The sequence below is a fragment of the Bidens hawaiensis genome, unplaced genomic scaffold, assembly GCF_021521415.1.
Source record: "Bidens hawaiensis isolate Kalapana, Puna unplaced genomic scaffold, B.hawaiensis_p1.1 tig00024338_1, whole genome shotgun sequence".
Classification (NCBI taxonomy): domain Eukaryota; kingdom Viridiplantae; phylum Streptophyta; class Magnoliopsida; order Asterales; family Asteraceae; genus Bidens; species Bidens hawaiensis.
Window position 1 is genome coordinate 25,394 of NW_027493838.1, and position 15,624 is coordinate 41,017.

At 37.9% G+C, this 15,624-nt stretch overlaps 1 protein-coding gene across 1 annotated transcript; it reads left to right on the top strand.

Annotated features, from left to right (window-relative positions):
• The first annotated feature begins 11,849 nt into the window (after positions 1-11,849).
• On the top strand, positions 11,850-14,808 carry LOC143569120 (binding partner of ACD11 1-like). The gene is made up of 7 exons (XM_077055105.1): positions 11,850-11,898; positions 11,975-12,078; positions 12,209-12,287; positions 13,213-13,284; positions 13,374-13,762; positions 13,845-13,968; positions 14,576-14,808. Exons 1-7 carry the CDS (start codon positions 11,893-11,895, stop codon positions 14,594-14,596), a joined length of 795 nt encoding a protein of 264 aa, XP_076911220.1. The 5' UTR covers positions 11,850-11,892; the 3' UTR covers positions 14,597-14,808.
• The last annotated feature ends 816 nt before the right edge of the window (positions 14,809-15,624 follow it).

Genomic DNA, 15,624 nt, shown 5'->3' on the forward strand with positions numbered 1-15,624 from the left:
CGCCTGGGTCGTCGCCTCGGGTAGGTTGACCAAACCTACCGTCATGGGTCCAGAACTGCTCCTCCCCGCATCACCTTGGAATGCAGTGACATCCACGCCTGCATGAAGACAAGATATTAAATATAATGGCGGAAGGATATGCAGTTAAAGTAAATGAAAATTATATTTACGAGTTCTCTTCAGCTTGAAGGTTCTGATAGGCGGGGACGAACCCGATGGAGCCGGCCTCTTCACGCCGCTCACCGTCGTCATCCTGGGCTGCTCAGAGGTGACAGCTGTCTCAACCTCTGGAACAGTGGTCTCACCACCACCAGGGTTCCCCGCCGCCTCCTCGCTCTCGGTCTCCGAGTCAGACCGGTTAACCTGATCGGCGGAGGCAACCTTCCCCTTGCCCTTCCCGCCAGCAGCCTTCTTCCTCCTCGCGAAGAAAGGACCATCTGCGATTCCTCATCAGAAGATGACAAGATTAGAGGAATTCCAGCAGAGGTTTGAGCATGGAGAGGTCGGGGGTTAAAGAGTTCCTTACCTGGCCGCGTGGCATTCACAATCTCATGGCCTGTCGGGTAGACCTCCACAAACCGATCCGCCGTTTGCTCAAGGCTGGGCAACTCGTTCTCATCAAGAGCACGAGTACCCAGCCGAGCGGGACCACCAGCCTCCCGCGGATGCAGGAGCGATTGTAAGTCATTCCCCTCTGAAATAAAAAGAGAAACAGTTAGAAGAAAAACCCTAAATCAGCAAAGAAGACGGAGCATACCGTAAGGGACAGAGTTCAAACCGTATTCGAGGACGATGGGAATCTGTGGCGCCTCCGCCCCAGCATCCTTCCACACCCGGCTCATCCCGAGCATCACCATCCCGGACTCCGCAAAGCGGTAAACCGGAGACTTGACCCCGGAAATCTTGGAGAACCATTCCGCCTCCTGGTAGTTGGAGGCGTGAAGGTTCGGGAGAGCTCTCCCGTTCTTGAACGTCATCGCTATGGGACGACGCGAGCGGAGATATAGAAGAACTCCCGCTTCCAGGACCGAAGACTGCGCTCGGTAGCGCAGATCTTCAAACCCTTGATCCGAGTGACCAAGGTATACCACCCCTGGATGCACCTCCAGGAATAGAAGGTCATCAGGCGGTCGACATGGGGCTCCACGCCCAGAATGAGGCACACCCATTCAAAATGGCGAATCTTGGCGATCGCCATTGGGTGTACCTCCGTCAGATGTACACCGTGTCTCTCCAAAACATGGTACACAAACTTCGTCAATGGGAACCTGAGATTCCCATAGACGAAGAATGCGGCATACACCCCTATCTTGCCCTTGGGGGCATCGTACACCGTCTGATGAGGCTTAGGAAACTCAGGCTCGAAAGGCTCGAGCATGAACTTCCTAACAATGTACTGGTACAGGTCGACGGTAAGAGCACACTGGCACTCACCAGCAGTACTCTTATCGTCCTTATCAGAAGTAGACGACGGATTCTCGGCATACACGTCAGACTCCTCGGCGGTAGCCTCAAGATCATGAACGGAAGACATGTTTTGGATGTGAAGAACGATTTCAGGAGAATGCTCGACGGAAAGGTTAGAGTATTCGCCGGAAATCGTCTAGAAGAAGAAGAGTAAAGTGAAGGTGTGGATTAAGATGCACCCTCTCCCCCTTTATATACTCATCGCAATGAATGCGATGAATTTAATGCGGAAGAGAGGAAAACGCTGGTGCAATGAAACTATGACACGTGGAAAAAGCAAGCTGGCAACAGCTGTTGACAGGACGCGCGCCGTAAACTTCGCGGCCACGCGCCCGAAAACTCGTGCCCACGCGCCTGAAAAAGCGTCTGGATTGACCATATACTGTCACGTCGCCATAACTTCCTGCACGTCCCGAAACTGTCAGAAGAAACCGTCGGACTACGCAACCGTCCCTTCAACAGTTTGGACTGTTCTTATCCTTTCACCAACTCTTCGAATTTCAAAAAGATTCAAAAAGATTCAAACGTAAGCGGGACTATACCCCTTACCTTGGCAACCAAGTAACTATAAGACAGGTGCGAGTACAGTGTTAAGGCAAAACCCTTCACATACTTAGCACCTGCAGGGAATTGAAGCCAAGAATACCTCGGCAACCAAGTAACTATAAGACGGGTGCGGGTACAGTGTCAAGGCAAAACCCTTCACATACTTAACACCCGCAGGGAATTGAAGCAGGGAATACCTTGGAAGTAAAGTAACTATAAGACGAGTGCGAGTACAGTGTCAAGGCGAAACCCTTCACATACCTAGCACTCCGCAGGGAATTGAAACCAAGAAGGATCTTCTGGGCCATGCTTGCGGAAACGGGAATAACATCCCCGCATAGCGGGAACGTCGAGAACTAGATTGTTTGAAGCTCCAAGATGGAATTGGTTGTTTAACATAATTGATCACTATGTTCAAAACTACCAAAACCTCATGGAGAATCTACACAAGTGGAACTCAACGCTCCTGACTTGCGAGGAGGTTACAGACCTACCCGCATCATACCCAAAGATCAAGCAGAAAAGTCGGGAATTTCTGCATGACATTAGGACTTCCGCGGGAAGAATCCCCATGGAAAACCTTAAAACTAAACCCTTTTCAAAACCCTTTGCTTAAGTCCAAAAGTTCACCTCACTTATTAACAATTCATGAGAAGAACATTGGACTGGGGGGACTTGAAGAGGTAGGTCCCAGCAGAGCCCAGTTGGACCCGCAAGACTCACCTCAAAGAGAGACGTCTGCGCAGTTGAACCCGCAAGACTCACCTTCAACAGGGACGTCTGCGCAAAGGCTAAACTCGCAAGACTCACCTTGAAGAGAGATGTCTGCGCAGAAACCAACTGGATCCGCAGGACCCACCATGCTCAGAGACGTGACGTCCTTACGCGCAGTACGCAAGCTGTTCCCGCAGGAAAAGCCTCCCAATGGTCGACGTACTCCGCCTGTTCCCGCAGCAACGGATACTAGCCATCAGGGAAGGCTACCCGCGCAGCAAGGCTACACGCACAAGGCACTTAACTCTTAAATAATTCAGTAATGTCACCTGAAGAAGGAGTGAGCAAGCCGGGAATACTCCCGCCCAAAGCCGGGAAAACTCCCGCCCAAATGAGCCAGTCCGTACGCTACTGGAGGATCTTTTGTACTGTACCTGACGAGGTATGGACAAAAGATCTGACCAAAGCTGCGACAGCTCACTGACAACAGTACAACGAGCAGCATGCTCTATTACTTAATGTCACTATCAGCCGCTGCCTACTCACCAACCTGTCGTAGCACGTGCATAGCCTGCAGTTGGTGGAAAAGAAATAGTACACAGCCGGCCTGGTCACTATCAGCCGCTGCCCACCCACCAACCACCAGCATGGCATGTGCGTAGCCCACAGTTGGCAGAACAGGAATACTATTCAGCCGGCTGTACCTTCTTGGAAACCTACATTCGGCTATAAATACTCCAACACCTTGAAATGGTATGATTATCTCATTATCTTATCTTCTCTAGCAATCTCTCAATATATACACTTATATTCAGAGCAATCTAGTCTGATTCTCACGCCGGAGGGTGGTCACAAGGAGGTACCCCCCCCTTCTCAGTGACGAGCTCACGGTGTCTGTTTTGCAGGTCATCAGAAGAACCATCTTTGCCGGACATAACCCTCGTGGGAAATATCTATTTAACCCCCAGATTATCCGTAATCTGCCCGGGGTCGATTAGTGTTTCTTCACTTACGTAAAAACAAATGTTTGGAAGCGCGTGTTCAAAGTGATTACTTCGGTGTTAGTAATCAGTGTCAAAAGACTCATAATATAAGTTGCTTATTTCTCAATTTTTCTAGGGTTTCATCTGCTTTATAAGATAAAATCAAATAAATGTAGATCGAAACCTAATTGATCGGATCCGATGAAAACAGAGCAATCTCATCTAATGCTAAAAACAGATACAACAATATCAATTTAATTAATTATACATCAATTTTATGTGGACCTAAATCGAAACCCTAATCGAGATCCGCTTTATACAAACTGGCATCGAAACTAAAAGAACCAAAAGGATGGCGTATAATTGAAAGCATGGAACGAATACCTGTAGCCCTAGAATGGAGCCAACCAACCTCAACATGATTTGGTATGAATTAACCGAGGGTTAATGAGATTGTGATCGAAACTTGATGGGCAGTTGACACGATAGAAGATTTTTGGTGATCGATTTAGGAAGCCTGATAGTAGGAAGTGTTGGGTATTAGAGTCAAAGATTATTAATGTGATATAACCCGTTTTGAGAGATCCGGATTTCTAAACCCATGGATACCCACGAAATTAAAGTAATGAATGAGAAGTCTCCATTCAGAAATCAAACAATCTGGTGGCTCTAGAGGGTGTGGGGAGCAACGTGAGAGCGACACGTAAGATTTTATGATAGGCAATTATATAGATAGTTAGATATATACTTGTTGCTATATATATTTATCTTTATATACATATTTATAAAAAATAAAAGTTGAACGATATATGTATTTTATGTGGATAAATCAAGACAATCCGTCAGCCGGCACTTTATGAAAGTTTAGATAGAGACTTAGACAAAAAAAAGTAAAAATTTATGTTAGTTGGATAGTTGAATTCACAAAAAATTATAACATTTAGTAGAAACCTAAAAGATAATCAAAAAGTGAATAGGATGTGTACAATAAAATTTTAAAAGTGACAGAAAATAAAAGTTTAGCTTTAGGACTAAAAAAAATCACTTTGGTTTTCCCTTAAAACAATATATTTGAAATAAGTTAACTTCCACATAAAAAAAATGTGTTAATGTCAGCAAAAATTTTCCGTTGCCAGGACTTGAACACGGGTCTCTCAGGTGAGAGCCGAGTATCCTAATCAACTAGACTACAACGGATTTTGGTTGATCATATATATATACTTCACATATATAACAACGCGTATCTCGTTTTGATGAAACAAGTGTATTTTTATTTGAAAAGGATATGATTTCTAATCATATTTGACACAAAGTTATATTAAAGGCTAAAAGATTAAAGGAAAAAACCGGTTTCACTTAAACTAACTTAACCCATTTTGCCTAATAATTATACATCCATAGTAAGATAAATACACAGATGCATGAAAAAGAAGTGGATTCTAAAGCCACTCGGTTCAAGAGAATTCAAGTTTTATTTTATTTATTTATTTTAACTCTATAGAAGCGAAAAATGAAGCATGCAATTAAAAATTAGCTCCAACTTCAAAACGTTGGTGTAGTGACCCACCAAGACCATGCGTAGTGAGCCACTATCCCACCTCATGGAGCCCCCATAGCGTCGGAAACATCCCCCCCCTAACCGCGGTGCTAGGGGAGGGGGTGTCCCACAAAGCGTCGGGTTGGGGGAAGAGGTTGGTTTTGATTGGTGGGTTGATTTATTTTATTATTTTTAATCAATAATAAAGAGATAATGATTAGTAGGGGGCTCCATCCACTAGTGACGTGACGCCACATGACGCATAACGCCCCCATAGGAACTCCATATACTACACATGGTCTAAGTACAAAATAATATACCTTCTACGATTACTTTCTTGTTTTTTTGGTAGTTGACATTGATCAAGCCAAGCATGAATATCATGCGGGTTCATAAGGTTCGCATTTGGTAACTGCAAACAAGTAAGAATCGACTTCCAAACTACAAAAAGCAACGCGACAATTGGTAAATACATGTTGAGTATATGAATGCTTCAAATCGACTTCTTCATGTTTTTTTTCCTTATTGGATATGAATCTGTTTTACGACACCAACTAGCTCTATCCGGTCTTTGTGAATACTGTTGCATTCATCAAATTACCAACTACTGATAGCATCGGCACTTAAACTATTTGTTTCTTTGTTCATCAACTATTTATGAATCTGTTTTCTTATGAAGTTTACATAATTGCATTTTGAACAATTGATTTTTCTTAATACCTATCCCACGTATATATCTTGGGATAGCATTACTACTTTAGAATACCTTGTAGACCTATATTTGTTCATTAATCAATAACACATCCGATCATGTTTTTCAAATCGATATATATGTATACACTAATATCAATAAATAAAGTACGTATATATATTCATCTTATTTCCACACGATATAATTTATTGCATAAGTAAATACATGGTAAAATCCAAATAATGAAATTTAGTAAATGAATCAATCTTTGTTAGTCTTCACATACGAAGTCCAGTAGTTATACGCAGTATAAACAGTAAAAGCCACAATCGCAACAAAGCTAGCGTTCACTATGATTCGAGTAAGCGTTTTAGATTTCAAAACTTGACCTACTCTCGTCTTGGTACCGGGAATGACATTTTTCTCATTCGTATTGATGCTATCACTTTGACCATCTTGGGGTGATGGCGTCGCAACTACAGGAGGCTTTTCTGACATGGAAGGCCGTGTTACAACTTTTTTGGGCAAGGTAACACGAAGGCTACCTTGAGAGAATTTGGCATGAATATTATTTGAGTCGTAATCTTTCGCATCCTTTACTTCTTTCAGAAAACGAATTCTTCGTTTACCTTCTGCAGCCTTTTCTCCACTAATCTTTAAAAGCCCGGTATTGCTTATCTGGATTCTTAGTTGTTCTTTCTTGAATTCTTGAACATGTAAAAAAGATAGACAATTTGAGAAAGCAACTATTTGACAGTTTTATCCGTGTGCGCTTAACAAAACAAAACAATAAGTATACCTGGTAAATGGATCACTAATATATCTTGTGCGTCCTCTCGTTGCCATGTGCAAAGTGGTTCAATATCATCGTAAGTTAGTAAGGTCTGTAACGAGGTGCCCCTTGTTGTTGAGTCCTTGAAGCGATATATAACGATTTAACTAATAACAATACAACAAATAGTTGAAAAGAGAATTAAATTTTCATTTGATGAATTTGCTTTTATAGTAGTAATATGAATCATGGGTGTTATTCCTTTTCTAGTTGTGTTGGTTTCTTGGCTTGGCTTTGCTTTGTCTTTCAAAGATTCTAGTGAAAGCAAGGCATGGCTTGAAATAGAAATAAATGGAAGGATCTTGGAACATGCAATGGAATAACTTTCAGGGGTCTAGGTTTGGATTTTTATTTTATTTTTTTATGTTGTTTTAATTTACAAGGTTATATGCACATTTAAACTTAGCGTAACAACCCCATGTTCCAACAAAATCAGAGAAAACAGCTTGGTTTGAGTTACTAATTAAGTAGAATGTCACACTTTATAGGTTTGTTATATGTTTCTTCTTCTTTTATTTCTATCGAAGTTGATATAGGGTACTCATACATTTACTAATTACGACCTATTTCACCTATTAGAATCAATAATAATCGGTATAAATCCATTCCTTGGTAAATTAACCAAAGTCAAAACATATTTGTTTGATATTATGGATGATTGGTTACGTAGGGATCGTTTCGTTTTATGTAGGGTGGTCCGACATATTGCTCTTTCGTTGTGCCTATTTCGACGTGGGGGGTTGGTTCATGGGTACAACCTTTATAACTTTATGGTACATTTATGGATTGGTCGGTTCTTATTTGAAAGGTTGCAAATTCTTAACCGTCACGGTTCTAATCTGACTAATAGTTTAGCACAATCATTCTTATTACTGCGAGGTCTTGAATCACAATAAGATTTTACTCGTTGTTGTGAATCAGAAGGACTACTGACATTTATTGCTCTCCATGCGCTTTTGGACTATTAAATATTTAAATACTAAATAGTTGAGTAATAAAATAAAGTAACCATTTTTAATTGATTAAAAGACAAGGCATAAAATGCATGTATCATGATTAAAAAAATGATAAAAGCAAGTGTGGTCCACCGTCCAACTAAGCTCAATATCTGGAGCACTAGGATCTCGAGACATGAAAACCAACAATCAGATATTTGACCATAATTAAAGACGACATACTTGCATCAAGCAAGAACGTGTTTAGATTTTTTAGTATTTATATAATAAGAGGTTATTTGTAAATATAACACAAATTCACAAGACGATTTATATCCAAACGTATGCATGTAAAATTATAGAACCGACTAGCTATCCGCGGATAACCCATCGATAAAAATGACTCTATAAACATGAAAAGAATATAAAAGAATGGTATGTTACCCTCGTCACCCCATTAGAGCTGTTCAAAAAAACCGGTTATAGAACCGGTTTGGTCGGTTTAACCGAAAACCGGTTAATAGAAAAACCGGTTATTAAAAAACCGGTTAGACCGGTTATTGAACCGCCGGTTAGTACTTCGGTTACTCATTCGTGGACAAAAACCGGTTATTGAACCGGTTAGTAAAAAAACCGGTTAAATTTAAAACCGGTTATTAAAAAACCGGTTAACCTAAAAACCGGTTAACGTGATCGAAACGCAAAGAAACAGTTTTAAAAGAATGTTACGAGATGTTTTTAGCAACAATAAAACATTTTCAAGATACAAAAAATTTTGTGTAGAAGCTAATTGTCAATGGTTGGGGCCAAATTGGGATTGTCCAACAAGATGGAACTCGACTTGTAATATGTTTGAGAAAGCCATCCAACAAAAAGAATCATTAATTGCGTTTCATCAAATTTTGTCAAGTAGGGGTAAATGTGCACCATATGATCCTAGAAACTGGTTATTGATTGAGATCGTTACGGAGGTCCTTCAAATTTTTAAATCTTGCACAACTAGTTTATCCGGGGTTTACTATCCAACAAGCCCCATTGCTTTACCAAAAATTGCTGTCATGTGCACAAAGTTGAGTGAACTTGATTGTAGGGGTGCACCTTATTTTGATATGGGTGTAAAAATGAAAGAAAAATTTAGAAAATATTTTCAACAACTACCCGCTGTTTTGACATGTGCTGCTGCGTTAAACCCTTGCATCAATGTTGGTGGTGTTGAAGCTTTAATAGAAAAAATTTGTGATGAGCTTGGGTTAAACGACGATCAAAACCCCTATTATAGCCAAACTTTAAAGAATGCTTTCAACACCACCTTGTTAAACATGTATGATGTCTACCTTACAAAATACGGGTCGTCTTCCCAAATTCATGACTCGTTAAGAGCTATTGCCCAATCCCAATCCCAAACCGACCTTGAAATGGGGATGTACTACATGATTTGGGAAGACGCCGGTAAACGTCAAAGGGTAAACACCCCAAGCAGTGAACTTGGAAGGTATGGTGGTACCAACTTTGTGAAACACATGACTCTGGATGAATTTAGAAGTCTTGATTTTCTGGCTTGATGGAGAGGTAAGGAGGATGAGTTTCCGATCCTCGCCGCCATGGCCAAAGATTTACTAACGGTCCAAGCTTCCACGGTAGCTTCGGAGTCTGCTTTTTCTGTTTCTAGCAGGGTTATATCGATTAGGAGGACTCGACTCACTGCACCAGCTATAGAGATGTCGATTTGCTACAAGGATTACTTGGACTCTTTAGATAGGGCACAACATCAACGCTCACTCGAGGGGGAAATGGAGTATGAAGCGGGCTTGTATGAAGACGAGGTCAATGAAGGACACACTCAACCAATGACCGATGAAGAAGCCGCGTACGACGATTACCTAAGAAATAGCTCGGGATCGGGTAGCGAAGAAAATTAGTTAAAGAAACAGCAAACATGGAGGCAAATCATGAGTAAGAAACAACAAGTTGTTCATGTAATCGTGTCTAAGCATTCTTTTTCCTAATATGTGCTCTTATTTACTTGTTGATTTGGATTTTTCTAATTTAGTTAAAGAAACAGCAAACATGGAGGCAAATCATGAACAAACTGCGATTGGGAACAACAGGAGCATCTGCTAGTTCACGATTTAATGTTTGTATTTTTGAGTTAAATCATGAACAACAGTTCTTGGCAGAGATTTCTTCAGTGTTAATGATTTAATGTTTGTATTTTTGAGTTACGAATATGCGATAACGATTTAATGTTTGTATTTTTAATGTAAAAACTATAAATGAAAGTTATGTGTTTTTAATCTTTGGTTTGTTGAAAACACATTCACCAACACACACTCATACTCATCTTCCAAGCAAAGAACCCTAACAACGAAAACAAAGAATGGCTTCGGTCAGTCCGTTTTGCCTTGTAGTTACCGGTTTGCCTTGTAGTTACCGGTTTGTTTATACTGTGAAAAAATAATGGTCTTCATTAAGTACAAAATATAAAAAACAAATATTCGTATTTGAAACCGCGAAATTTAAAAAAAAAAAAAAAAAAAAAAAACCGGTTAATAAAAAAACCGGTTTATTAACCGGTTCTAACCGGTTTCTAAACCGGTCCTAACCGGTTAGACCGGTTAGGGTTTTGACAGAAAAAAACCGGTTATTAACCGGTCCGGTTATTAACCCAACCGGTTTTTTTCCGGGCAAAAAAAAACCGGTCCGGTTAATAACCGAACCGGTTTTTTTAAAAAAACCGGTCCGGTTAATAACCGAACCGGTTTTTTTAAAAAAACCGGTTTGTGCACCTCTACACCCCATAATAAAATTATTATGGGGTGATATCGTAGTTCTTGATATGTGAATATGCGTTGTGTTCGGATTGACATGTTTGATCCTGCCAAGGACATTAGTCGAACTCGCTCCCCCCCCCACCTTTAACAACCCTGCTAACTGGTCTAACTCATTTTTAGAAACTTTTTACCCATCTAACACATTTACAACATGATCATAATCTGTCAACCACATACAATTAAAGTTCTTTTTTTAATATCATCCATAAATATAATAAATTAAATTTTTTTCAATCTTTGTTTTGTTTAGGGGTGCGCAATAACTAAACCGAAAACCAAGCCAAAGTTAATTGAAAATCGATTATATCTGGGTTTTTTTGCCCCCTCAACTAACTGAAGCATTCATACTTTCATGTACTTGTAAATTGTAACACAGCAATTTCCTGTTTAGTGTTATCATGTTATGTATTTCATCGTGTCATGTATATATATTTTCATTTCATGTATTTTTAAGCAAAAAATTTAGCCCAAGTATGATTTTAATCAAGAAAATTGGATTTTAATAATTCCAACTTAATGCAGTTGGCCAATAATAATCATAACTTTGAAAATAGCTGTCACCAGTCCCAACTTTCACACTATTTGTTTTCATTGAACATTCGTTAAAAAAACTTAACGGCGTTAAGTTTTTTTCAAATTTCAAACTGATATTTTAGGGCTTTTGATCAGAATGAGGATACGAGTCGATTGATGTAAAAGTTAACTTGAAACGACGCTTCAAACAGCTTGATTTTTATTAATTAATAGTTTAATCACCGGAATTGATGCATCCTTTAGTTGTTTGAACCACTGTTTGGAGGTAAGTTTTACATCAATCGACCCGTATCCTCATTCCGATCAAAAGACCTAAAATATCAGTTTGAAATTTGAAAAAAACTTAACGCCGTTAAGTTTTTTTTAACGAAGGTTCAATGAAAACAAATAGTGTGAAAGTTGGGACCGGGTGACATCTATTTTTAAAGTTGGGATTATTATTGGCCAGCTGCATTAAGTTGGGATTATTAAAATCCAATTTTCCTTTTAATCATTAACCGAACTTTAAACCTACAAACTATCCAAATAAACCAAACTAGTTAACCAGAAACCCATTGATTAATTCGATTAAGACTAATAATCGAACCAAACTATAATAATTATTACCATTTTCATGAAATAACTAAACAAAAATAATATTAACAGATGGTTTTTTATATGGAGACAGAGAGCCAGATATAAAGCCAAAACATGCTCCTCATCATCATGTCTTCTTTTGTTCACACTTTAATGGCGTGACTGATTCTCATTCTGAATCTATTAATTATTTTCACTTGCACTTGAATTGAATCCTTCATCGATTCACCACTACACACATACACAATGCAGGTAACTAATTTCATACTCTTTCATTCATAACCCCCTAATTTCCACATTAATAATCTGGATACTAAATTGTTTACAGACACCAACAGTGCAAGTGGAGCAGCTTTCAGATCTAGCTACTGAACGAGAAATTCACGAGTTTTTCTCTTTTTCCGGTCAAATTGATCACATCCAGATCTGTCGGTTAGTTACTTGCTTTATTATTATTATTATTATTAATATTGTTATTATTATTATTATTTAATTATATTATTTGAATTATAGTTAGAATAATGTATGTTTGTTTGTGTGATTGATTGATTGATTGATTTAGGGATTGTGGAAGAAACAAGAGTGCAGCATTTGTGACTTTTACAGATCCTAAAGCTCTTGAAATTGCATTATTGTTATCGGTAATAATAATAATAATAATAATTATTCTTCACTTTCTAATCACTTCACTTTTAGAGTACTTAACTGAAGTTAACTACAGACGGTTATGGTTATGGTTATGTGAATCTGATTAACCGGTGATTGGATTATGATTACGGTTAATGCGTCTTCATATACCTCTATTTCCATGTTTTATACCTACATGGCTACATTTCTAGCTTCGAACATTATTGATACTGTAAACGAACTGAACCGAACAAGGGAACGGTCCACCAACAGTTAACTTACCAAATATTCTTGTTCATACTCATTCATTAAGGAAATGAATTTGTTCTTGAACAGTTCACAAATACAAACGATGTTTTATTTGATCTGGCTAATTGAGAATGATCAATGTCAACGGTTCAGTCCAGCTATAAACTTGTGTTGGTGGTTTTTTAACATTCATATTCATATGCTAATTTTACATACAAATTAATAACATAATAGCTGTACATATTTTTGTTTTATAATAATAATAGTAATAATCTCGCTTAAATCTATATGATAAGATTAGAAAAGTCATTAAAAAGTATTAAAAATCTTTAATGAACAAACATAAACGGGCACATTATCGACCGTTCACGAACCGACTGAACAAACATCGCCTCTGTTCGTGTTCGTTCATTTAGTTAATCGAACGGAATTCTTTGATCATGTTCATTCATTTGTTAAACAAACATATAAAAACGAACATCCCGCTGAACAGTTCGTCAAACGCTCGGTTTGTTTACAGCCCTACTAATAACTTTTCATATTATTAATATCACTAATATAAGGATGTTAAGGCCAGAAATTACTGTTGCTGTTATTCATGAGTATTCTGTTTACAACTGTTATTTATTCATAAAACAGATATGTATAAGTTTCTTTTTCAAAAATAAATTAAGCTGCCATTTTTTACAGGGAGCAACACTAGTCGATCAGGTTGTTAAAATCACTCCAGCTGAAAATTATATACCAAAACCTGAACTGCAGGTATATCTATCACAAATTACACTCTCTTTCTCACCCATGAACGCACATATATGATAATCGAAACTTATACTATGACTAACTTCTTGCAGGAAGTTCATACTGTTGATAACACCATCAACATGACCCGACAAAATTCTTTTTCAAACGCTACATCTCCAAGTAGAAAAGTGTATGCAAGTAAAGCACAAGATGTTGTATCAAGTGTGTTGGCTAAAGGGTCAGCTATCGGTCAAGATGCAATAAATAAAGCTAAAGCCTTTGATGAGAAACATCAACTAAGAGCCAATGCATCCGCCAAAGTAATATCTTTGGATAAAAAAGTAGGACTTACAGACAAGTTTAGTGTTGGGATCTCGGTGGTGAATCAAAAAGTAAAGTCTGTGGATCAACGGCTTCAAGTTTCTGATAAAACAATGGCGGCGTTAATGGCAGCCGAGAGGAAGTTAAATGACACGGGATCGGCTGTTAAATCAAGCAGGTTTGAACTTTCAAGTACTGTTTGATTCTTAGTTTTCAATTAACTGTTGTTTTTTTGTTGACATTATATGGTTGTTTGTTAGATATGTGACGGCTGGAGCAGCGTGGTTAAACGGGGCGTTTGGTAAAGTGGCGAAAGCTGGACAAGTGGCGGGTACAAAGACGAGACATAAATGGAATTTGGCAGTGTCGAATTTAACTACAAAGGTATGATGTATTTTATGAATAAAAATAATAATAAATTTTAGATATAATACATTGTCATGAAAATTCAACAACATTCTTATAAAAATTCATAAAAGAAAAGCAAAATCACTAAATGGACAATTTGATCATCAAAATGACCAAAATGAACATCTACTAAGTTATTTTTTAAATGATAAAATAATTGCACATCACATTTTTGCACACAATAGGTGAGAAATGTATGCATATGAGGTGGACGAACCAGATCATCACAGGTGTCCTAATTACACCTAGCGGTGTCTCATTGGGTGTAAATTACTCTCTGGGTCACCATGGGGCGTATTTTTGCCCAATGGTGTAATTTTTTAATAAAGACGTGTGTCATAAATTGGATCATCCATTTCATAGGCGTAAATTTGGCCTATTGTGCCAATAATTCCATATGTGATTGTTTTATTGGTGGAAAAAGCAAATGTTTATGGGGAAGTTTAATTTATTCGATGCTCATTTTGGTGATTTTCCAAAAGAAAATGTTTGTTCATGCGCAAAATAGCGCATGAAGGTTAAAAAAGTGACTATTTATTTTTCTTTTTCGTAAATTATATAAACGGAAGTTTTTGATATGCAGGATTCTAGCATTGCAGCATGAGTCAGGCCGACGATTGGAGTTTATAGCTATTGAAATCTGGTATTCAGATTGTGAGATACCTTAAATGTTGTGCTGTTGGTTTTATGGTTAGTTTTGTGATTCTTTTATTTTATTGTTTCTATCATCAGTGTATTTCATCTCCTGTAAGTGTGTAAAACCATCAAGGAAAATTGAACATTGTTTTGAGCTTAGAATTATTGCAACTTATATCTATTGAGTCAAGCTACTGTACAATATAATAACCTAAAGCCATAATTTTAGATGATTATTGAAAGCGATATAAAGCCGATTTTCCGGCTGTCATCTAGTTCAGTCGGTCAGCTGACAGAGATATGTCATTAAAAACCGGTACTTTGTTCTCCATTTGCTCGTGACTGAATTGCTGGTGTTAGTGCTTTCAGTTCAGTCGTCTTGTCGGTCCGATTATCAAAATTATTGTATAAAACATCATGTTTAGTTTGATGATCCAAATATACCTTGCTAGTTTAAGGAACACTATTCATTGATTAAAAATTTTTGATTCATGCTTTTAACAAGTATATGTTTAATAATTTACATTTTATATGTTTATAATATATTTGTTAAATTCATAAAGAGTCAAAAAGAATAAGTTATAAAAATGTGCCCAGGATCTTTAATTAATCATAGTATTGAATATTATATTTTGAGTTATGTTTAATATTATTATTATTGATGTTTGTCGACTACGATGATGATGTATTTGACTATGAGAAAGATTAAGAATTTATTCACGTGGTTCAACTAAATTTTATGGAAATACCCTAGCCATTTGTATAATTGTGTCGTATTCTACGGTTTTGTTTAATGTCAAATTAACTTTGCACACCTGAGCCAATCACGTCATATGTGCTATATGATATAGTGAAAAATGATCATATTGGTCGTATGACTTTGTCGGTGATTGCATTACTCGTTGGAGGTTAAAGTTGATGTGAATTTTAAGGTAATTACGTTTTCCCATATCTTATTCTCATTTGTACATTGGGGTTTCTAATCTTGGATCATTG